General features: G+C 36.5%; 1 protein-coding gene across 1 annotated transcript; it reads right to left on the bottom strand.

Moving 5' to 3' along the window:
* Positions 1–15,501: 15,501 nt before the first annotated feature.
* Positions 15,502–16,014, bottom strand: LOC148952672 (uncharacterized). Its single transcript, XM_089087332.1, has one exon. The coding sequence runs from the start codon at positions 16,012–16,014 to the stop codon at positions 15,502–15,504; it is 513 nt and encodes a 170-aa protein (XP_088943458.1).
* Positions 16,015–23,731: the final 7,717 nt, after the last annotated feature.

The following is a 23,731-nucleotide window of genomic DNA, read 5'->3' on the forward strand; positions in this document are numbered from 1 at the left end:
TTTCCGTTCCAATTTATTACTTGTTTGAACACCATTCGCTATCCTCCAGAACACAGAATTAGCTTTATCAATTTTAGATGTTTTTCTTTGCCCCACGGGCAATCGAATTTCTTCAAACGGATATTCGCTTTTCTAGTAGCAAAACAAATGAAGATATTTTGGGGAGATGTAGGATAGAAATCTTGGCTATCCATAATGCAATAAAAAAACATTTTTATTTGGAAAAGACATCTAGATTATTTATTGTTCAATGAAGCCTATAGTTTCATACCCACAAACTAACTAAAATATTAGGAAAGTTTTTCCCCAAATTCCCCTACAATTACACATATTTGAAAGAATTATGGGAAAACAATGATTTTCCTATAGAAAATGTCATTAAACGAGTTCTTTGTATATCAGAACCATCTCCTAAAGGTTTTTACTTGCTGCTAGTAAGTATAAAATGATAAGAACCGACAGAGACAATGCTGGCACATGGGCCATAGAATAGTCGCTTCATGTGTTGGGTCTTGTTGTTCAACCTAGTTGCGCTGGGATTCAACCCCTTGGCCCTGTGTTGCCAAGCAGATTATCAATCTACTTTTCAAACACAGGGTTTTACTTACTAATGCCAAAAGGTTATTGCAGCCCTAGGCCTTTTAAGGAAAACACAGGTGCAAACGATCTCTCTTCCAGTCAGTTTTGAGGTTTACTCGTTACTCCCTCTCTTGAAATTCCAAGCTGTTTAAAAAATTTCCAGGTGACCTCTCTTCAATTCATTCAAGGGCTTCCTGCCTTACGTTTGGGACTAACTGATTGCTAAATTGCACGATTTTCGTCCGCCTCTCATCCTTCACCCATTTAACACGATCTAACCATCTTAACTTTCCCTTTATCATAGCCTAAGAAAGGGCAATTCAATCACATTTTCGGTCAGGCTTATTATTTCATTCCATTAATATAATAGATAATAGTGAGTAGCTAGCTTATCTGCCATTAAAAACTTCGCCTCTGATAATGATTAAACGTTACAAAAAAGTTTTTTTTAGCTAGAAATAAGGAGTAAAATTAAAACTTAAACCGAACATAGATTATTCCACATATGCGGAGTGAGGGGGCTACACCTTCCTCGACCCTTGCACTATACATAAGGGTCATAAAGCTTTAAAAAATATTTCTCATTCAAATTCAAGAACCCTTGTGTATGAACAGTCTTTCTTAAAGAAAAATGACAAAAAATCGAACTTTACCGTACAGAATGCTAGTTGAGGAACGGGTAGTCCCCTTCATAAACAAAATAATATCTGTTCATTTTAAGTTTTAATGTTGATCCTTACTTTTGGCTAAAAAACTTACTTTTTATTTCATTTCTACTTGTTTTTCCAATCATGTCGGGAAATCAAGCCCTTTCCTGAGGGGCTTTGATGGGTCCCGTTGGCCCATCAACTATGCTTAATCAAGTGGCTATCTCAAAAATTTATTCGGATGTCTTTGAGACAAAAGGAGCATGGGGGGGGGGCTAGTTGTCCTCAAATCTTTTTACTCACCTAAAAATCATACAAGAAGTTACGGTTTGTATTTGAATGACCCCTCTCCTAATCTTCCTTGACAATTGGTTCAATACGATCACCCCTGACGAAATAACAACAAATAAACACGCATGCTTAATCTTTCTTTGGCAAAAATACAAAATTACACATTTTTTGTAGATAGCAGGTTGAAACCTCTACATCAATGTTCTCTGGCAAGCTGAGTCTTATGCTGTGATTTTCGGTAAGATTGCTTGACTTCCTGGGGGATGTTTTCTCCTGTTCTCAAAAATCAGGCAAATTTTTCTCCTGCTCGTAGCTTTCAGTAGCTAGCATTAAACTTAATGAATTTAAATGTTTAGAATCAGAAAAAGGCCCATTCTTTTGATATATCAATTGTTACAAAAAAAATCCATTTTTGGAGGTTGTGTTATTATTAGGTGACTTAGTCCTTACTTACAGTTTGTTATTACGAGATGAGTATTTCTCACTCTCGTATTTCAACCATCTCTTGACTTCTATGCCTGGAGTTTGTAAGTCTTAGAGGTTTTATTTATTACTTACCCGATTCTACCGGGTTGTAACCCGCATAAACTGTCTCCATTCAAAATACAGCAACTACTCAAAACGTTTAGAAGTTTAGCATCACTTATATGTTTCAAACTGTTACCCAAATACCCCGTCTGTGTAAATTCTATTTGTCTTGCAAATTTATTGCAGCGTTAAGTCACCTGAAGCCACTGTGCGGACAAGCATTCTTCTTCTATCCGAGGATTAGGATTCATAATCTTAATCAATCAATTTATACATGTACAGAATTTCCAATAACATTTCAAAATAAGTTACCCTTCTTTTTCTATTATTAGTCATTCGAAATATTATAAGATCTATATTAAAGCTTCAGCAAATATTCCAAGTTTCAGTACTATTCAAAATTTCTTCACGGTGGCTCGGATTATTTTTCCAGCTAAAATCCAAAAAAAATTATTACTGACTTCTATTGACTTTGGAAAATTACTATTTCTAAATGAAACCAATGACAAATAGAGAGTGTGGTATGTGCTCTTTAATTCTAATACTTCTATTGGTAATAGAATCCACCACAGCAACTGCGAAAGTACCCCATACGTTATTGTACTTCCCTCTTTCAGAGGCAACGCTATCGTGTTACCTATAGTAAAGGCCATACGGCTCCAACGTTTAATTATTTGTTATTTTTCCCCCAAGAGGGCACTAAACTCTGGTGTTGACACAAACTCCAAGAGCACGGGGGAAAGTGTTTTGAGGTTTTGCCCCGGGGGCATGTAAGGTTTTAAATGGTTGGTTACATAAACTTCAGAGGTGGCTCCTTTGATTGGAAATTGAAAGTTCTAGTTGCCTTTTTACGAGTTAAAAGGGATTGTAAGGCATCTGCCCCCTCCCCCCAAACACCCTTGTTTTTCCAACTGCATCTGATCAACATTTTTGGATTGCCAGCTCGTTTGAAATACTCCAACGATCGTATAACAACAATTTCGGGGTCAACATAAGCCCTTCCCCATAGTCCAGGAGGAGGGATTTAACATATGCCCTGGGGGCATATAAAGATTTTATGGAAGATTTGGTCGTTTAAACCTCAGAGGGGACTCAAATGATTGGAAATTCAAAGTCCTAGCTCCCTTTTTGTGAGTCAAAAGTGATTCGATGGCAACCCCAAACCTCTTTTCTCCAAGTGCGTCCGATCATATTTTTCATATAGCCAGTTTCTTCAAAATAGAATAAATATCATATAAAAAAAATCCAGGAATAACATAGCCCCCCAAAACCTGAGGACAAGTATTGTAAATTATACCCGGGGGAATATAAGGCTTTTATGGAAGGGATGGTCGTATAAACTTCGGAGGGATTCATTGGATTGTAAATTGGAATTTATAGAGCCCTCTCAAGAGTTACGAGTTATCGAAGGGCAACTAGTCCCTCCCCCCCCCAAAGCTTTTTATTCCCCAAGGGCATCAAATATTTGGTTACCATTTTGTTCAAAATAATTTAAAAATTAAATAACAAAAACTCAAGGGTCAACACAACCCCCAGAGCCCAGGGGGAAGTGTTGTAAGTTATGTACCCGGGGCATATAAGGTTTTATGCAAGGGGTGGTCGCATAAACATCAGAGATTTTATTGAACATTGAAATTCCTCGTTACCTTTTTAGAGCAATCAAAAATGATCGGTGGGCATATACTCTCTTCTTACACCCTCTTTTCCCCAAATCCATCCGATCAAAATTTTGAGATAGCTATTTTGTTTGAAATAGTTGAACGATCAGATGAAAAAAACTTCGGGGTCTTCACATCCCCCGAAACCCGGGGGAAAGTATTGTAAATTATGCCCCAAGGGGAATATAAGGCTTTTATGGAAGAGACAGTCGTATAGACTTCGAAGGGGACTCACATGTTTAGAAATTTTAAAATTCTAGTTCCCTTTATTAGAGTCAAAAGTGATCTGATGGCAAATAATCTCCCCCGAACAGCTCTAAGGCCATAAGGCTACGAAATTTTTTTCCCAGATGTACTTGATATGGAAGGGATGGTCGCATAAACTTTGGAGGGGACTCATTCGATTAGAGTTAGGAAATTATAGGGGTGTTTTAGGAGTCGAAAGTGATTGGAGGGCAAATAGCCCCTCAGACCCTTTTTTCGCGAATACATCCAATAAAAATCTTAGAAATAGTTCAAATATCAGATAGCAAGAACTCCGGGGTTGACATAAGTCCCAGGGCCGAGGGGCAGGCGTTATAAGTTAGCCAAGGGGGTATATATGATTCTTATGGAATGGCTGCTCGTTTAAACTTCAGAGGGGTTTAATTTGACTGGAAATTGAAAATTCTAGTTCACTTTTCAAGAGTGAAAAGAGATCGGAGGTCAACTAGCCCCCCATTCTCTTTTCCACCAGAAAGAATTTTGAGATAGCCATTTTATTGAAAATAGTTTGATCATCAGATAACAAAAACTCCAGGTCAACAAAACCCTCACATCCCAGTGGCAAGCGTTTTAAGTTGTGTCCCGGGGGGCATACAATGTCTTATGTAAGGGGTGGTCGTATAAGCTTCAGAAGTAGCTCAATTGATTGGAAATTGAAAGTTCCAGTTACCTTTTTAAGAGTCAAAAGCGATTGGAGGGCATCTAATCCCCCCCCCCCCACACGCTCACCCTCTTTTCCTTAAATGCATCCGATCAATTTGAATAGGCGTATTCTTTAAAATTGTTCAACAATCAGATAACAAAAACTTCGGGATTAAAAGACCCCCCCCCAAAAAAAAATTAGGGGAACTAAGGGTTGTAACTTGTGTCCTAGGAACATACAAGATTTTATTGAAGAGATGGTCGCATAAACTTCGGAGGGGACTCAAATAATTAGAAATTCAAAGTGCTAGTTCTCTATTTAAGAGCCAAAAGTGATCGGGTGCCAACTACCCCTACCCTCCCCCACCAGCCCTTTTTTCAAAAATGCGTCCAATCAAACTTTTATTTAGTCATTTTGTTCAAAAATGACAAAAAACAGATAAAATAACTCCAGGGATAACACAGCCCTCCTCCCTCAGAACCTGGGGGCAAGTGTTGTTAGTTATACCCCTGGGGTATTTGAGGTTTTCATGGAGGGGGTGGTATTATAAACTTAGGAGGGGGCTTGGCCAATTGTAAATAGGAACTTCTAGTAAAAGTAAAAGGTAATAGGAGTAAAAGGTAATAGGAGGGCAACTAGAGCCCCCCCCCCGGCAAGGTCCTTTTTTCCCCATTTTCAAAACTCCGAGGTTGACACAACCCTTGAGAGCCCGGGCACAAGTGTTGTAAGTTATGCCTCTGGGGCAGATAAGGTTTTATGTTATTGTTGTAGTCGTATCAAACAGTTCGTGGTAACGAACTGTAAGTAAGGAGCGACCTGGCTCAATAGTAAACGATACTCAAATTTTGATACCAATAGATACATCAAAAGAATCAGTTTTTTATGCTGATTTCAAAAATATCAGTTTCATCAAGTTTAGTCCTACTTATCAAATGTTACGTGCCTGAGAAAATTCGCCTTATTTTCGAAAAAGGGGGAAACAACTCCTAAAATTCATAGAACTCTAATGAAAATCACAAAATCAGATTTAGCATATCAGAGAGCCCTACTATAGAAGTTTCAAGCTCCTATCTGCAAAAATGTGGAATTTTGTATTTTTTGACAGAAGAAAGATCACGGATGCGTGTTTATTTGTTGTTTTTTTCCCAACGGGTGACCGTGTCGATCCAGTAGTCCCAGAATATCGTGAGAGGGCTCATTCAAACGGAAATTAAAAGTTCTAGTGCCCCTTTTAAGTGACCAAAAAAATTGAAGGGCAACCTGACCCCTTCCACGCTCATTTTTTTCCCGAAGTCACCCAATCAAAATTTTGAGATTGGCATTTTGTTCAGCATAGTTGATAATCTAATTCATATGTCTTTGAGGATGACTTAATCCCCCACAGTTCCCGGGGGAAGGGCTGCAAGTGATAAACTTCATCCATTGTTTACATATAGCGTTGGTTATTGGGATGTATACATGTGTTTTCAGGAGGATTTTTTTTCTAGTGGGGCGGGGGTCAGAGGAGGGGTTACGGGAGAGGATCTTTCCATGGAGGATATTTCCTTTGGGGGAAGGAATATTTCCATGAATGGGGTGCCAGATTTCCCAGCATTATTTAAAAAACGATCAGAAATTAAATAAAAAAGACATTTTTTTCAACTGAAAGTAAGGAGCAACATTAAAACTTAAAATGAACAGAAATTATTACGTACATGAGGGGAGTTTCCCCCTAGCCAATACCTCGCTCTTTATGCTAAAGTTTTTTAGTACTTTCAAAAGATCTATCTATTCTAATTAAACAGCCTTTGTAATTCAGGGACTTGTGATTTGAACAAAATTCGAACTTTAGCGTAAAGACCGAGGTATTGAATAGGCAGCGAACTCCCTAATATACGTAATAAAACATACGAATATAGAAATTCGTTACGTAAGTTAATTCGTAAGTTACGTCAAAACAAAATTTCGAGAAAGCCAATTAGCCAAAAAAAGGAAAATTAATATGTGAATTTCGTTTTAATTATTCATGTACGGTGAGCCAAAATCAAAGCTGTATTAATTCAAAACGTTCAGAAATTAACTAAAAAAAACAAGTTTTTTTTTTAACTGAAAGTAAGTAGCGACATTAAAACTTAAAACGAACAGAGATTATTCCGTATATGAAAGGGGCTGTCCCCTCCTCATCGCCTCGCTCTTTACGCTAAAGTTTGACTCAGTCTCACAGCTTCATTTTTTAAAACAATAAAAAACTTTAGCGTAAAGAGCGAGGCGTTGAGGAGGGGACAGCCCCATTCATATACGGAATAATTTTTGTTCGTTTTATGTTTTAATGTAGCTCCTTACTTTCAGTTAAAAAAAATGTTTTTTTTTTAGTTAATAAACATCAGAGGTGGCTCATTTGATTGGAAATTGAAATTTCTAGTTACCTTTTTAAGAGTCATCAAAAGTGATCGGTGGGCATATACCCCTCCCCACTCCCTCTTTTCCCCAAGTACATCCGACCAAAATTTTGAGATAGCCATTTTGTTTGATATAGTTGAACGATCAGATGACAAAAACTTCTGGGTCAACACATCCTCCGAAATCCAGGGGAAGGGTTGTTACTTATGCCCCAGGGGCATATAAGGCTTTTATGGATGAGGCGGTCTTATAAACTTTGAAGGGGACTCACATGATCAGAAATTAAAATTTCTAGTTCCCTTTATTGGAGTCAAAAGTTAGCCAATGGCAAATAGCCTCCCCTGACCAACCCTAAGGCCATGAGGCTGCGATATTTTTCTTCCCAGAGGCACTTCAAATGGAAGGGGTGGTCGTATATACTTTGGATGGGGCTCATTCGATCGGAATTCGGAAATTATAGTGCTCTTTTTAGGAGTCAAAAGTGATTGGAGGGAAAATAACCCCCCACACTTCTTTTTTCGGAATATATCCAATAAAAATTTAAAAAATATTTCAAAGATAAGATAGCAAAAATTCCGGGGTCAGCACAAAACCGGGGTCAGCGTTGCAAGTTATGCCCAGGGAGCAAATATGATTCTTATGGAAGGACTGCTCGTTTAAACTTAAGAGGGGGTTCATTTGACTGGAAATTGAGAATTCTAGTTCACTTTTCAAGAGTAAAAAATATCAGAGGTCAACTACCCCCCCCCCATGCCCTTGTCTCTAAAACCATCTGATAAGAATTTTGAGATAGCCATTTTATTAAAAATAGTTTGATCATCAGATAACAAAACTCAGGGGTCAACACAGCCCCTAGAGTCCAGTGGCATTCTGACGTTTTAAGTTTTGCCGCGGGGGTATATAAGGTTTTTATGTAAGGGGCTCTCGTAAAAACTTCAGAGGTAGCTCAATTGATTGGAAATTGAAAGTTCTAGTTACATTTTAATAGTCAAAAGGGATCGGAGGGCATCCACCCCCTCCCAACAAACACAACAACCCTCTTTTCCTTAAATGCATCCGATTAATTTTAAATGGGCGTTTTCTTTAAAATAGTCCAACAATCAGATAGCAAAAACTTCGGGACCAAAATACCCTCCGCCAGAAATCAGGGGAACTAAGGGTTGTAACTAATGTCCTGGGGGCTTAAAGATTTTATGGAAGTAATGGCTGCATTAACTTTTGAGGGGAATGATTAGAAATTCAAACTTCTAGTTCCCTTTTTAAGAGCCAAAAGTGATCCGATGGCAACTAGCCCCTTCCTCCCACCAGACCTTTTTTCCTCAAATGCGTCCGATCAATCTTTTATATAGGCATTTTGTTCAAAATAGACCGAAAAACATATGAAAAAACTCCAGGGGTAACAAAGTCATCCCCTCAGAACCTGGGGGCAAGAGTTGTTAGTTGTGCCCCCCGGGGTATATGTGGTTTTTATGGAAGGGATGGTAGTATAACTTCGGAGGGGGCTCATTCGATTGTAAATCAAAAGCTCTAGCGCCGTTTTAAGGCAAAAGTGATTGAAGGGCAACTCGCCCCCCCCCCGCAAGGCCATTTTTCCCCATTGCATCCGATCAATTTTAAGAAATAGCCATTTTGTTCAAAAGAGTTGAAAGATAAAAACTGACCGGGGTTGACACAACCCTTCAGAGCCTGGGCGCAAGTGTTGTAAGTTATGCAACGGGGGCATATAAGGTTTTTATGTAAGGAGTGGTCGTATAAACTTCAGAGGTGGAATATTTAATTATAAATTTAAAGTTCTATTTAACCGTTTTAAGAGTCAAAAGCAAACGGAGTGCATCTACCCTCCCCCTCTTTTCCTGAAATGTATTTAATCACAATTTTGAGATATCCATTTCATTTGAAATATTCCAACAATTAGATACAAAAAAAAACTTCGGGGTTGGCACACCTCCCCCCCTCAAGCCCAGGGGGAAGGGTTGTAACTTATGCTCAGAGGCATATAAGGTTTTGGAGAAGGTAAACTTCGACGGGGACTCAATAATCTGATAGCAACTATCTCTAGCAATAATTTATCCAACTATGCAAGCTACATACAATTAATGATGATGACACCAAAGGCATACAAGGAGTTGAGAGGACAATCATTGGGTAATGAATATCGATCAGGTGTTAATACTGATGGTAAGTTGACTACTTCAGTGACCCAAGAGTATCATCTAGTTGGAGAATTAAATCATGAGATATTCAATATATCACAATGGCTATCCCCTAATACTAAGATTTACATACAACTGAAGCTATCCCCCTAGGATTTTCTTTTGAGAAAAAAACGCGCTGCACCACTTGGTGAACATTTCTTTTTCATTTCTGCGTTACTCCACGCTCGATAGCATCATATTATAAGACCTGTTCCACTTGCAGTTATGAAGCGAAGAAATACTAGTAGTAACATTCAACGTATAGTCCCCCATACAATCACCAATTAACGTCACATTGCAACCGGCTCTGTTAGCTATAGCGATTCATCATTTATGAATGGAGAAATCCCATCAAAATTGGCTTTGGCCTTTGTAAAGAGTGGCAGTGATGTTGGATCCTTTACTAAATACCCACATGATTTTGATTTTTTCTGTCTATCAAGCCTTGTGTTTAAAGTTAATGGTATTCAACTGTACACTCTATCATTTGACAAAAAAAATCCTATGGAACTCTGTACGAGTTGACCATGCAATCCCTATATCATGACTCTCAATTATTTGAAAATGGAATAACCGATTCAATGTTTTAAAAAAATCATGGGGTAATTGTTTTGGAATTGTCGGGGATTCAGGATATGAGCACAGTACAAACAGGGAATGTACGTTTAGAGTGCACATTTTCCGATGCTTTGACTGAGAGTATCAAGCTAATATCATGGAGTCAATATGAAAACTATTTGGAAATCATGTCCAACGGCAGTTTTCTACTAGACTTAGCACCATGAACAAAAACCAAATAATCAACGTATTTAGTATGGATCCATACATGTCCCAGTACAAGTCCTATTGCATACCATCGGACTTCATTGAAAAAATTCCAAGTGTTAACAATACCCTAATCATTGTTAATAGCAGTCCATCGACTTTGAAGACCAGTCATTGGCTATGTATCTTTCAAACAGTGAAGAATATTGAATTTTTTTATCCTCTTGGTCTATTGTATAAATTTTACGCTCCATACATCAGCAACTTTATTGAAAGCAGTGGGAAAACCATTATTAAAAATCAACGAAGAGTACAGGAATTAACGACTAAGTCATGTGGCTTTCATGTACTACTCTTTTTAATTTTCAGAGGTCGTGGCTATACCTATAAGCAGCTTCTCGACATCTACGTTTACTTACCTCTATTTAACGACTTTCTATTGGAAAATATACTTACAAGCGTATTTAATATTTATTTTAGTGCCCTACTAATAAAATTTTCTAAAAATGTATGTGAAATTGTTTATTAATAAAAATTTATATACATGATAAAACGACTTTTCTACTCTTTAGATTTAACCTTCTACTAGGTATAGGTATTTGTCGACAACAAGTAGTGCAGGTAGATTATCTGAACTCACAGTGTACTGATCCTGATGTACTGCAATGTCAGGGTCACATTTTCTACAGTAGAGTGTAACTTCACTCTTGTCATATCTCTTTGTATAGTCAAAGATACTATTCTTATTCATTCTATAGAATTCACATGTTTCAATTTGCCCATTTAAAGAAATTTCATAAACAGTGTCCACGAGTTTTAAATCACATACCGTCACAGCCAAACAAAATTCAGTGGGCTTATAATCATAAGACCCAGTGTCTTCACAGCGCTGACGTAGAAACCATATTCTTTTGCTGTTCCAGCAGCTGAATCGCTGACCCGGCTCCTCCTCCCAGAACAATCCAAAACCACGACGATACCGATCTCGTAGCAATAAACTAAAATCACGGTTAGGATTCTTTCCAATCATACCAGGATATGTATTCTCCCACTGATTACATTTATCATAATGGCAATTGGAGCATAGGTGGCCTCTAGGATGAGAATAACACACCTCTTCAAGACAGGAATTACAATCTTTAATTTGTACAGCACATCCTCTGTGTAATTTACATGGGTTGCATAATCTACACTTTTAATCAAGCTTAATAATCATTAAACAATTCTCACATAATGACCTGCTGCCCAGTGTGCACATAAATAGCGGACATGTGCGGAAAATTTTGTCATGTGTTGACACTCTCACTGTCACAATGAAACTGAGCTAGCAACAACAAGAAATTGTCTGAGATAGAGAGAGAGGAGTAAATTATATTTGAGCACCATCTTTCTCATGAAAAAAAGTCCTAAATTTCTAAAATAAAGTTTCAAAGCATATCCACAATATCATTTTGTCTTTTTGTGATCAATATATCAATAAATTGCGTAAATGCATTTGGACCACGACGAAGAAGCTTCATACAATAGTCTAATGATGAAGAATCAGATTTCATTATATCAACAAGCATTCACCGAGAAATCATCTTTCTTTGAATAGACAACTTTAGAAAACCTTCGTCTAGAATCAAATGTTTTTCAATAAACACTAGATTCCACAAGATTGGCTCTTTCTCAAATCTAGCCAATTTTTAGAGTCGTAACTCTCTCACAACCAACTTCAGACCAACCAGAAGTTTCTTATTGTACTCTAAAATATATACGCTAGTCTACTATGAAAAGAAAAATACCATTGATTTAGAAACATTTTTATTGAACATAATTACAATAATAATATTCACTGACGCATTGTATTCTCATCAATATATTTCGATAGGACATCTAATGCTGACAAGAATTTATTTATGTGAAAAATATTCAGTTCTCCAGCAAAACACTGTTGCCCCTCTTGTCTAAACTTGTTTATTGATTTCACGTATCTGGCATACATACAGTCCCATTCAAGATATAGTCTACAGCCAGTGGTTATTTCCACAGCTAAATTGGGTACTCATATATCGTCGGTGATGCTGTCGGCTCCATCATTAATCTCCAATAATGTAAATGCACCACTCATGTTTTTCTCCACTAATATCCTCTCAAATAAACTATTCTCTCTGAATTCAATTCTCTTACTAATATGAAATGTAGTGAAAATCATTCCTTTTATTCAAATCCCAACCACATATCAAGTTATCGTTTACTGAGCACCCTCTGATTGGTTCATAAAAAATGCCCACGTCAAACGATACATTCATTGTGTAATTCTTATCAAAAAAAAAACCTTGCCAACTTTTAAAATGTTCACGCGTAAGTTTAATGTCTCAGGCATGGGTTTTTCTTGCGCAATTCCAATGTATATTTTCTTGTAAGGTTGAATGTAGGGTTCAAATCTTATACACTTTTGAGCATATTCTTGTACGGTTGAAACTGTACGGTTGAAAGTGCCTAATAGGTTAATACTAAAGTCAGCCTAAAAGTCTTTATTTGTAACTTGGAAAGAAGTCAGAAAATGGGGAAACTTCGGGGATTTTTGTATTAAAAATAAAGATTTTTAGTCATATTCTACCAGCCTTTTAGGGATTGAAAAAATTTGAACTGGAAACAATGGTAATACAGCCTAAGAATTCAAATAGTAAGCACGGTAACATAGTTGCTTCTGGATTGTGTCCTACTATAATTCTACTCCTTTTTTTGCACTTAAATACTTTATTCCCACATTAGTGGAATGGAAGCACTGTATTCTGGGCTCTGCCTATTTTTTTGTAACGGGTTATCAAGAAAAGGATGCTTATTTCCCGTTTCCTTAATGACCAAAGCATGAGGATCACTGCGTGTTTGGCCATTTACTAAAATGAATTATACTATAAATGTTTTTTTGTACTTATTACAACATTGAAAAAAAAATGAAAATTGCAGTGACACCAGACCAGGACTGACCAAAATATCCACTAGGTCCTATGGTTTTACTCTATTCCCGAAGTTTTGGGGATTTCCCCAGAAATCTTGCAAAAACGGAGCGGCAAAACAGTTGGGCTTGGAAGTGTCAAAGCTTCAAATCTGACCCTGAGTGAATGAAAATCTTGAGCTACTGAGCTTTTAGCAATCAATATCATTATATATCAAATATTCTGTTTAATTTTATTCGTTCTTGCCAACACTATTAATTTATTCTGGAATAAAAATAGTTTTGAAATAGGGAACTTTGAACAACTTGAAACTTTGGCAATAAAAACGAACATAAATTAATTAAAAAAACGTCCCCTAAAAGAAGTTTTTTAAAGAAAGTAAAGGCATATTAAACTTAAGATCAGTGAAAAAAACACAATCATAAAAGAAAAAACATACAACTGGTACTACTGTAAATAAATAAAAAAATCTTAAAATGAGGAAAGTTTAAAATGAATATGTAAATCAAGCTTAAAACTAACAAAAAACTTCCTATTGAAGTATAAATGAAACCGAAACCGAGCAGAAATTAAATAAACAATAATAGCAAACAAACCTAAAATAGGCACTAATATAAATAAGTACATAAATATTAAAGCGAGTGAAACTTAAAAACATTCAGCTTGATATTATTTGTACTTTTCAAGACTATTCAAGACATATATAGTTTTCAGTAAAGTGGCAATGACATAGTAGGTTTTATACTTTACAGTGAGAGAAGGAGGCAAAATCCAAACTCTTGTTTTTTGTGATTTTTGTTCGTTTAAAGCTTGATTTGCACATTCAATTTAGGTTTCACTTGTTTTAAGGCTTATTATATTTATATTGAATAAAAATTATTAAATTATATTAGTAACTTTTGTTTGTTTGTTTGCTATGATTGTTTAGTCAATTTCTGTTCATTTTGGGTTTCATTTATAACTCAATAGCAAAGTATTTTCGTTTGTTTTAAGCTATATTTGCATATTTAACTTAAGCTTTACTCGTGTTGTTATTTATTGATTCATTTATATTAGTACATGTTGCATGGTTTTTGCTATAATTGTCTATTTAATGTCTGTTCAGTTTGGGTTTCATATATTTCTTAATAGTAATTTCTGGTCGTTTTCGGGAGAGCAAGATTTGTTACAAGTTAACTCGTTGTTTTTGCCTCATAACCCTTTTTAATATCAACAGCAGTAGTAACTTGACTTGACTTAATGCTCCTGCTGGTGGTCCAGCGTAGAGAGACACGTGACTCTTCACCTCCATTCGGAACGGTCTTGTGCAAGTGTGACTTCTTCTTGCATATCAGTGCAGATCATTGAGAGGTACTGGGTGAGGCTGTCCCTCCATCTGAACTGGGGCCTTCCGCGGGGGCGCTTCTAGCCATGCACAGGGGGATCAAAATTGAAGAGAGTGCTGGCGGGTGTTTCTGCTGGAATGCGGACCAAATGGCCGAACCATCGTAGGGTTCGTGCAGTGACCTGACGAGAGTTGGGGGTCTGATCTGTTAGTGCCAGCAATCGGGTGTTCGAGAAGAAGTCGTCCAATCTGATCCCTTCAATACGTCTCAAGAACTTTGTTTGGGCCACGTCTATGGCATGACGAGCAGAAGCAGCAGCCGGCCAGGTCTCAGCACCGTAGAGAAGTTCTTGGGTTACGGTGGTGTTGTAGATCTGCATTTTTGTTTTTCGGCTGATGTTGGGATTTGACCACACTGAACGGCATAGTCGTGCCATAATTGATGTGGATTTTCTGATGCGCGACTGAACTTCAGTTTCCATTGAGCCATTTTCCGTGATGACAGATCCAAGGTAGGTGAAAGACTTGACAACCTCGACGGTGTGCCCTGATACGTTGAATGCTGGTGAGTTGGCGGTGTTACCTGCGGAGTCAACGATCATTATTTTTGCTTTCTGCCAGCTGTGTAATCCCACTTTCAGGGCTTCTTCCGGCAGTTTGTTAAGGGCTTCTTCGAGTTCAGCTGCAGAAGTGCATATTAGGGCAATATCATCAGCGAAGTTGCAATCGAGTAAAACTCTATCGTCCAACCTTAGTCCGAAAGGGAGCCCGTTCGTGGCTCGATCCATGACATAATCAATCACCGCGTTGAACAGTTCAGGAGCAGCAGCACAACCTTGCCGTACACCGGGATTTATTTCGAACAGTGAACTTCGACGACCATTAACCTGGACTGAGCTTTTTGTACCAGTATAGAGCTTCTTGAACAGGCGACAGTATTTGTCTGAGAGACCTGTTCGTTCTAGTATCAGCCAGAGAGACTCACGGTCGACCGAGTCGAAGGCTGCTTTAAAGTCAACAAAAGTGAGGTATGCTGTACGCTGGAACTCACGAGTTTTCTCGATGACCTGGTGTACGGTGAAGATCTGCTCTGTCGTGGATCTGTTTGGCATGAAACCTGCTTGCTGAATCTGGCGGCACTTACGGATGAACTGGGTACTTCTATCTATCAAAGTCATGGCAAATAATTTTCCTGGAACCAACAGGAGGGTGAATCTTCTGTAGTTGGAGCAACCACTTCGACTACCTTTACGCTTCCATAGAGGGAGGATTATCCCTTCCTTCTATTCTTGTGGAATTAGTTCTGTTGTCCAAACGAGGGAAAACAGCATGTGCAGCCATAGTAGCATCGTCAGTCCTGCGAATTTTAGCAGCTCTAAGGTGATCCCGCATGTTCCTGGTGCTTTGTTGTTTTTCATCCTCCTCCGAGAATTTTCTATCTCTTCTACAGAGGGAGGCTCAGGCTCTGGGAGATTTTCGCTTGTTGTTTGCTTAGCGGATCTAACTAGTTCGGGATCGACGTCGACTCTGTCGGCGTTCAGCAGCTTTGTAAAATGCTCCTTCCATCGATCAAGCTGCGCGGTTTCATCTTCGAGCATTACGCCGGAGGTGGATTTAACTCCTCTTATCTTTGGAGGTTTCTCCTCGCTTAGGTCTCTGACATGCTTGAAAAGCGACATGGTGTCACCTTTTCGTGCTGCATCTTCTAGCTCACCAGCTTTTATGTCAACCAATTGTTGCTTGTCTCGGTGGATAAGTTTGTTCCTGACACCTTTTAACCGTATGTAGGAGGGCATATCTCTGGCCAGCCACGCGTTTCTGCGTTGCCCAACGATTCGCAAAGCTTCTTGTGACAGCCAGGGCCTTTTTAGTACATCTTTAGACCGACGGTCTCAGTGGCGACCTCTAATATATTATTTTTGTACGTCTGCCAAAACTTGTCCGGGTCAACAAGGGTATTCAGGCATTCAAATCTGTTCTGGACTTCAACTAAATACTTTTGGCGGAACTCCTCGGTTTTTAGTTTCTGAGTGGCCAACTTTGGTTGGCGTCATTCTGTAGGCTGGGCTTTGAGTCGTAGATGGAAGTTCGCAGCAACTAATCTATGGTCAGTATTCCAAATCTCGGCGCAGCGATAGGTTCTGTAGTTTGTGACTGATGACCGCCATCTTTGGTTGACTATAATATAGTCGATCATCTTTCGCGTGCGCCTGTCATTGCTCTACCATGTTGACTTATGAATGTCTTTCCTGTGAAACAGGCTGTTTGTAATGACCAGTTCGTGCATGGTGCACAGCTGGAGGAGTCGGGTCTCATTTTCGTTCAAAGAATCAGGGGTAACAGGACCAATTGAAGATTTAAAAGCTTCGCTGGGGCCAGATACAGTTACATTGAAGTCGCCTACCACGACCCAAATATCATGAGGGGAAATCCGAGAGAGAGCAGCTTTCAGAGCCAAGTAGAATTTTTCTTTCTCATCCGTTGGAGAGATATTCGTTGGTGCGTTGCACACAACAATCGTCATCTTCCCGTGTTTGTGGTTGAAGCGGGCAGTGAGTAGTCTATCTGATATTGGGTTGTGGGATATGAGGCATTTCTTTTCATTCTTGTTTAGAAGCAGGCCTACGCCACTGCTTCTACTAGAAGTTTAGCCTGACCAAATCATCCTGTGATCAGAACTGGCAATTTCTTCATCGCCTGATCCCGTCAAGTGTGTTTCTGTCATTCCAAGTATGTCAATCCCACATCTTAACATCTAAATCCCTAGAAGGTCTTTGGATCCGGGGTTATTCATGGTTAAAACATTCCAGGTGGCTATTCTAATCCCATATTGGTCAGCAAGGCTCAAAAGATGTCCGCGACATGCCGAGGTCGAAAGAAGTTAAAACGAATAGGATCCGAGGCTTGAGTAGCATTTCTTTTCATTGCAATTGTTTTCAGGAGGAGGGTCGCAAGCCCAACCGTACCTAGGCCTGGGTTCTGATTGACACCAGGGAAATCCATGACGCTGAGAGACCCTGGGGTGGGCTCCACCCGCGCCCATGAGCTTGGGGCAGCCCTGTTGGGAGCGATTAATTAGGGGGTTAAGCCCCATATCCAGTGGCACGTGGTCAGCAAACAAAGTTTGCATCCTTACAGACGAACTCCTTGCCACCTGAGGAGTTCGCACATTCTTACCAGCGCACATGCTTACCAGTAGTAAGCATTTGCGCAATATCAACTTTACAAGCCTGAGGCATGGATATGTGTGCAGTTTAAAAGATACATACCTTACTACGGTCATTCATTTGTTACTAAGAACAGTATATGCCTTACCAGACTGGTTTCCGAGCCCACACCTGGGCCAATCAGAGATGTATTAGGAATTACACAAGAATATGTGTGCAGTTTCACGAGTTCATGCCTTACCATGGGTAGGTATCTATATATTTCACGACTACAAGCCTTGTCAGGCATGTTTTTCTACGTTCAATAGCCCGAAATTAAACTTCGTCATATTACGTATTCAAAGGTTTATTACACTATTCTGAAAAAAATACTGGTTATTCGTAGGGCAAGATAATCATGTTTTTTGGTATAAATAATGTTTTACTAAAGATACAGCCAAGCCGAGAATGTTTCTGAGTCAAAAATTGTCAAACACTAATAAGCTCTAACCTGAAGGTACCTTACATCTTGTCCAGAATTGATAGCATATGGTTTTATATATCAAAAATTGTACCATTTGCGTAAAAGTAACTCTATTTGCGAAAAACACATTATACTGGCATAACTCTGCAAATAATCTTAATTGCTGATTGAATAATAGGGGCTAAACATAGGTAGATAAAATTTTGAATTGGATTGTATGAATGTGGTAAAAAAAGGGTTAAACTGATTACCAGTGAAGGTAAGCCCGAAGGGGTTGTTAACTCATAGGCAATTTATTATAAATTTGGAATAGCATCGTTAGCATCAATCGTGATTATTACCTATTAGAAAAATAATGTTTTTAGTAGCACTCTTTTTGGACCGATTTTTTTATGCACTTATAAATTATTAAACTTTTTTTACGTATCTTAAAATTACATCAAATATGCTTTCGGCTCTACCCGTTGCACTCTATGCTTGCTCATAGACATGATGCGGCTTTCTCACTGGTACTCTATGATGTGTTATTGAAACTTCCTAGTTTATTGCATCTATTAAATCCGTATTTTTTACGCAGTGGAAGGATAAAAACATAATTCATATCTTTAAAAAAGTGAAGATGAAGGATTTTAAAAAAGTGTGTTCACATGATAGTGTTATTGAAGCATTGAATGCTGACATGGAGAAGTTTTTGAACTATGAAACAAGTACAAGTGGTATCACTATCGGAAACGTATGCTTGCATTGTCATGACAGTAAGGAATTATATTCCTTTTGAGTACCAAAAAAATTCAACTATTATGTTGGTGGATATGCGAGATTGAGATCTCCGGAGATGATTGCACTCAAAGATAATGCCAACATAAAAATAATCGTTGATGATAGAGGACTACTTGCTACTGTTGCAGGTAGCACATTACCTACTGATACATCCTATTGTCAGCTTTCGGGTATTAGCATTCAACGGCAGGTCAATAGAAGGCAGGCCTACTCTTCCACTAATATCATAAACTATATCTTGTCTACGTGCCGGAACTGTTACTTGTGTAAAAATAGTGTTGTAATAGACAGTGAAATTGCCGGAAAAATAAAAGGGCCATTTGTAGAAAAAATCACTAAGGATTATAAAGATTAATCGATGAAATACAAAGTGCCAGCAAACGTTACTATCATCATTGATCAAACGGTCAATGAACCAAATAATACCAAAGATGAAACAAATATTGATCCCGTCAGTGACACACCAGTAAAAATTGTGTATAACTCAAAATGGAATAATGATTATTCTACTGATTACGAACTAAGAGAACAAAATAGCTACAAAATCAAGAGAGAACATGGTGATCTATTTTATGGAAAAGATTCAAAATGTCCAAAGTTGTTCATTGGTATTAATAATGTATAATAATATATTTTTTGTATTAATAGCCTACATGACATTATTTCATTAAAAATATTTTATGCATTACATTGTTATGCGTTCATTATTTTTAGAATATGCTAGCATATCAAATGTTTAGAATGTCTATTGAAACATTGAGGTTGTAAAAAAGGAATTTGCATACGTCATATGTTGGATAGATAGGTTAACATGGAGAAAATCTAAGTATCAGAATGAATAAGTTCTTTATCAACACCTTTTGTCGGATAGGTCAGGATAAAATTGATAGAATCGAACTATCAGAGCGAACAGATTCTTTATCAACATGTGTCAATAGATTCTTTTCCTGATATGTCGGTTAACATTATTAACACCTAAGTGTCAGAGTGATGAAATCCTGTATCAACATCTGTTGTCAGATACATGGTATAACATTGACAAAATCTAAGTATCAGAGTGAATAAATTCTTTATCAACTTCTTTTGTTGGACACATTGTATAACATTTATAAAATCTAAGTATCAGAGCCAATATATTCATTAATATTTTCTTATCAAGATCATTTGTCTGACACGTCGGATAACATTTACAAAATCTATGTATTAGAATGAATAAATTCTTTTTCAACATCTTTTGTCGGATATGTATCAGATTGAATAAATTCTTTATCAGCATCTTTTGTCAGATATGTTGGATAACATTGTCGAAATCTAAGTATCAGAGTGAACAAATTCTTTATCAACTTCTTTTGTTGGATAAATCGGATTACATTCACAAAATCCAAGTATCAGAGCCAATGAATTCATTATCATCCTCATTTCTCAAATACATTGGATAAAATTGATGAAATCTAAGTATCAGAGTGAATAATTTTTTTTTAATCAACATCTTTTGTCAGATACATCAGATAAATTTGATAAAATCTAAGTATCAGAACGAATAGATTCTTTATCAACATCCTTTGCCGGATATGTCGGTTATCATTATCAAATCCTAAGTGTCAGTGTGATGAAATTCTTTATCAGCATCTATTGTCAGATACATGGGATAACAGTGATAAAACCTAAACATCAGAGTGAATAAATTCTTTATCAACGTCTTTTGAGGGATACGTTTGATAACACTGACAAAATCTAAGTATCATAGTGAATAAATTCTTTATCAACTTCTTTTATTGGATACATCGGATAACATTCACAAAATCAAAGTATCAGAGTGAATAAATTCTTTATCATCATCCTTTGTCAGATATGCATGATAAAATTGAGAAAATCTAAGTATCAGAGTGAATAAATTCTTTGTCAATGTCTTTTGACAGATACGTTTGATAATACTAACATAATTTAACTAGCAAAGTGAACAAATTCTTTATTAACATTTTTTATCGATATCATTGGTCGGATACGTCGGATAGCATTGACAAAATCTATGTATTATAATAAATAAATTCTTTATCATTATCCTTTGTCGGATATGTCATTATGAAAAATTGTAAGTAAGTAGCAAACTCTTATTGAATCCACCTTTCGGATACATAATACGGAAATTTCATTCAGGAAATTATGAGAAAATTGTAAGTAAGTAACAAACTCTTTCTTGAATTCACCTCTTGGATACACAATACAGAAATTTCATTCAAGAAATTATGAAAAAATCGTAAGTAAGTTACAAACTCTTTCTTGAATTCACCTCCAGGATGCACAATGCAGAAATTTAATTTGAGGACTGATGGTTGTAATTCAATATTTATTTCATATAAACGAACTATTTTTTTTAAACTTCGAAATTATACAACTTTATATAGTTTTTTATTTATTTTTTTGTACGTATCTTAAAATGACAAAATATGCTTACGGCTCTAACAATTCTACCTCTATGATTTCTCAGAGACACGATGTGGCTTTCCCACTGGTATTCTATGTCCGGTTATCGACACTACCTAGTCTATTGTATGTATTAAATCAGTATCTTTTACGCAGCGGAACTATAAATACATAAGTCATTTCTTAAAAAAGTGAAGATGGAGCATTTTAATAAAGTGTGTTCACATGAAAATGTTCTTGTAGCTATGAACGAAGACAAGGAGAAGTATTTAAACAATGAAACAAGTACAAGTGGTAGCACTATTGGAAATGTATGCATGCATTGTCATGACAGTAAGGAATTAAATTTCTTTGGAGTACCGAAAAAATTCAACTCTTATGTTGGTGGATATGCGAAATTGAGATCTCCAGAGATAATTGCACTCAAAGAGAATACTCTTCCACTAATATCATAAAATTTGTCTTGTCTACGTGCCGGAACTGTTACCTGTGTAAAAATAGTGTTGTAATAGACGGTGAAATTGCCGGAAAAATAAAAAGGCCTTTGGTAGAAAAAATCACTAAGTGTTATAAAGATGAATCGATGAAAAACAAAGTGCCAGCAAACGTTACTACCATAATTGATCAAACGGTCAATGAACCAAATAATACCAAAGACGAAACGCATATTGATCCTGTCAGTGACACACCAGTAAAAATTGTGTATAACTCAAAATGGAATAATGATTATTCTACTGATTACGAAATAAGAGAAGACAATAGCTACAAAATCAAGAGAGAACATGGTGAACTGTTTTATGGAACAGATTCAAAATTTCCAAAGTTGTTCATTGGTATTAATAATGTATAATAATATATTTTTTGTATTAATAGCCTACATGACATTATTTCATTAAAAATATTTTATGCATTACATTGTTATGCGTTCATTATTTTTAGAATATGCTAGCATATCAAATGTTTAGAATGGCTATTAAAACATCGAGGATGTAAGAAAAGGAATTTACGTACATCATATGTTGGATAGATAGGTTAACATGGAGAAAATCTAAGTATCAGAATTAATAAATTCTTTATCAACACCTTTTTTCAGATAGGTCAGGATAAAACTGATATAATCTAAGCATCAGAGCGAACATTTTCCTTATCAACATGTGTCAATAGATTCTTTTCCTGATATGTCGGTTAACATTATCAACACCTAAGTGTCAGAGTGATGAAATCCTGTATCAACATCTATTGTCAGATAAATGGTATAACATTGACAAAATCTAAGTGTCACAGTAAAAATTCTTTATCAACTTCTTTTGTTGGACACATTGGATAACATTTATAAAATCTAAGTATCAGAGCCAATAAATTCATTAATATTTTTTTTTATCGACATCATTTGTCGGACACGTCGGATAACATTTACAAAATCTATTTATTAGAATGAATAAATTCTTTTTCAACATCTTTTGTCGAATATGTATCAGATTGAATAAATTCTTTATCAGCATCTTTTGTCAGATATGTTGGATAACATTGTCAAAATCTAAGTATCAGAGTGAATAAATTCTTTATCAACTTATTTTATTGGATACATCGGATGACATTCAAAAAATCTAAGTATCAGAGCCAATAAATTCATTATCATCCTCATTTCTCAAATACATTGGATAAAATTGACGAAATCTTAGTGTCAGAGTGAATAAATTTTTTCTTATCAACATCTTTTGTCAGATACATCAGATAAATTTGATAAAATCTAAGTATCAGAACGAATAGATTCTTTATCAACATCCTTTGCCGGATATGTCGGTTAACATTATCAAATCCTAAGTGTCAGAGTGATCAAGTTCTGTATCAGCATCTATTGTCAGATACATGGGATAACATTGACAAAATCTAAACATCAGAGTGAATAAATTCTTTATCAACGTCTTTTGAGGGATATGTTTGATAACACTGACCAAATCTAAGTATCATAGTGAATAAATTCTTTATCAACTTCTTTTATTGGATACATCGGATAACATTCACAAAATCAAAGTATCAGAGGAAATAAATTCTTTATCATCATCCTTTGTCAGATATGCATGATAAAATTGAGAATATCTAATTATCAGAGTGAATAAATTCTTTGTCAATGTCTTTTGACAGATACGTTTGATAACACTGACATAATTTAAGTATCAAAGTAAACAAATTCTTTATTAACATTGTTTATCGATATCATTTCTCGGATACGTTGGATAACATTGAGAAAATATGTATATTAGAATTAATAAATTCTTTATCATTACCCACTGTCGGATATGTCACTATGAAAAATTGTAAGTAAGTAGCAAACTCTTATTGAATCCACCTCTTGTATACACAATACGGAAATTTCATTCAAGAAATTATGAAAAAATTGTAAGTAAGTAACCAACTCTTCCTTGAATTCACCTCCTGAATACACAATACAGAAACTATGAGAAAATTGTAAGTAAGTAACAAACTCTTTCTTGAATTCACCTCTTGGATACACAATACGGAAATTTCATTCAAGAAATTATGAAAAAAACGTAAGTAAGTTACAAACTCTTTCTTGAATTCACCTCCAGGATGCACAATGCAGAAATTTAATTTGAAAAATTATGAAAACATTGTAAATAAGCAACAAACTCTTTCTTAAATTCACCTCCTGAATAC

Source organism: Artemia sp. Qi Xiang Cuo, chromosome 4 (assembly GCF_049724085.1).
Source record: "Artemia sp. Qi Xiang Cuo chromosome 4, ASM4972408v1, whole genome shotgun sequence".
NCBI lineage: Eukaryota > Metazoa > Arthropoda > Branchiopoda > Anostraca > Artemiidae > Artemia > Artemia sp. Qi Xiang Cuo.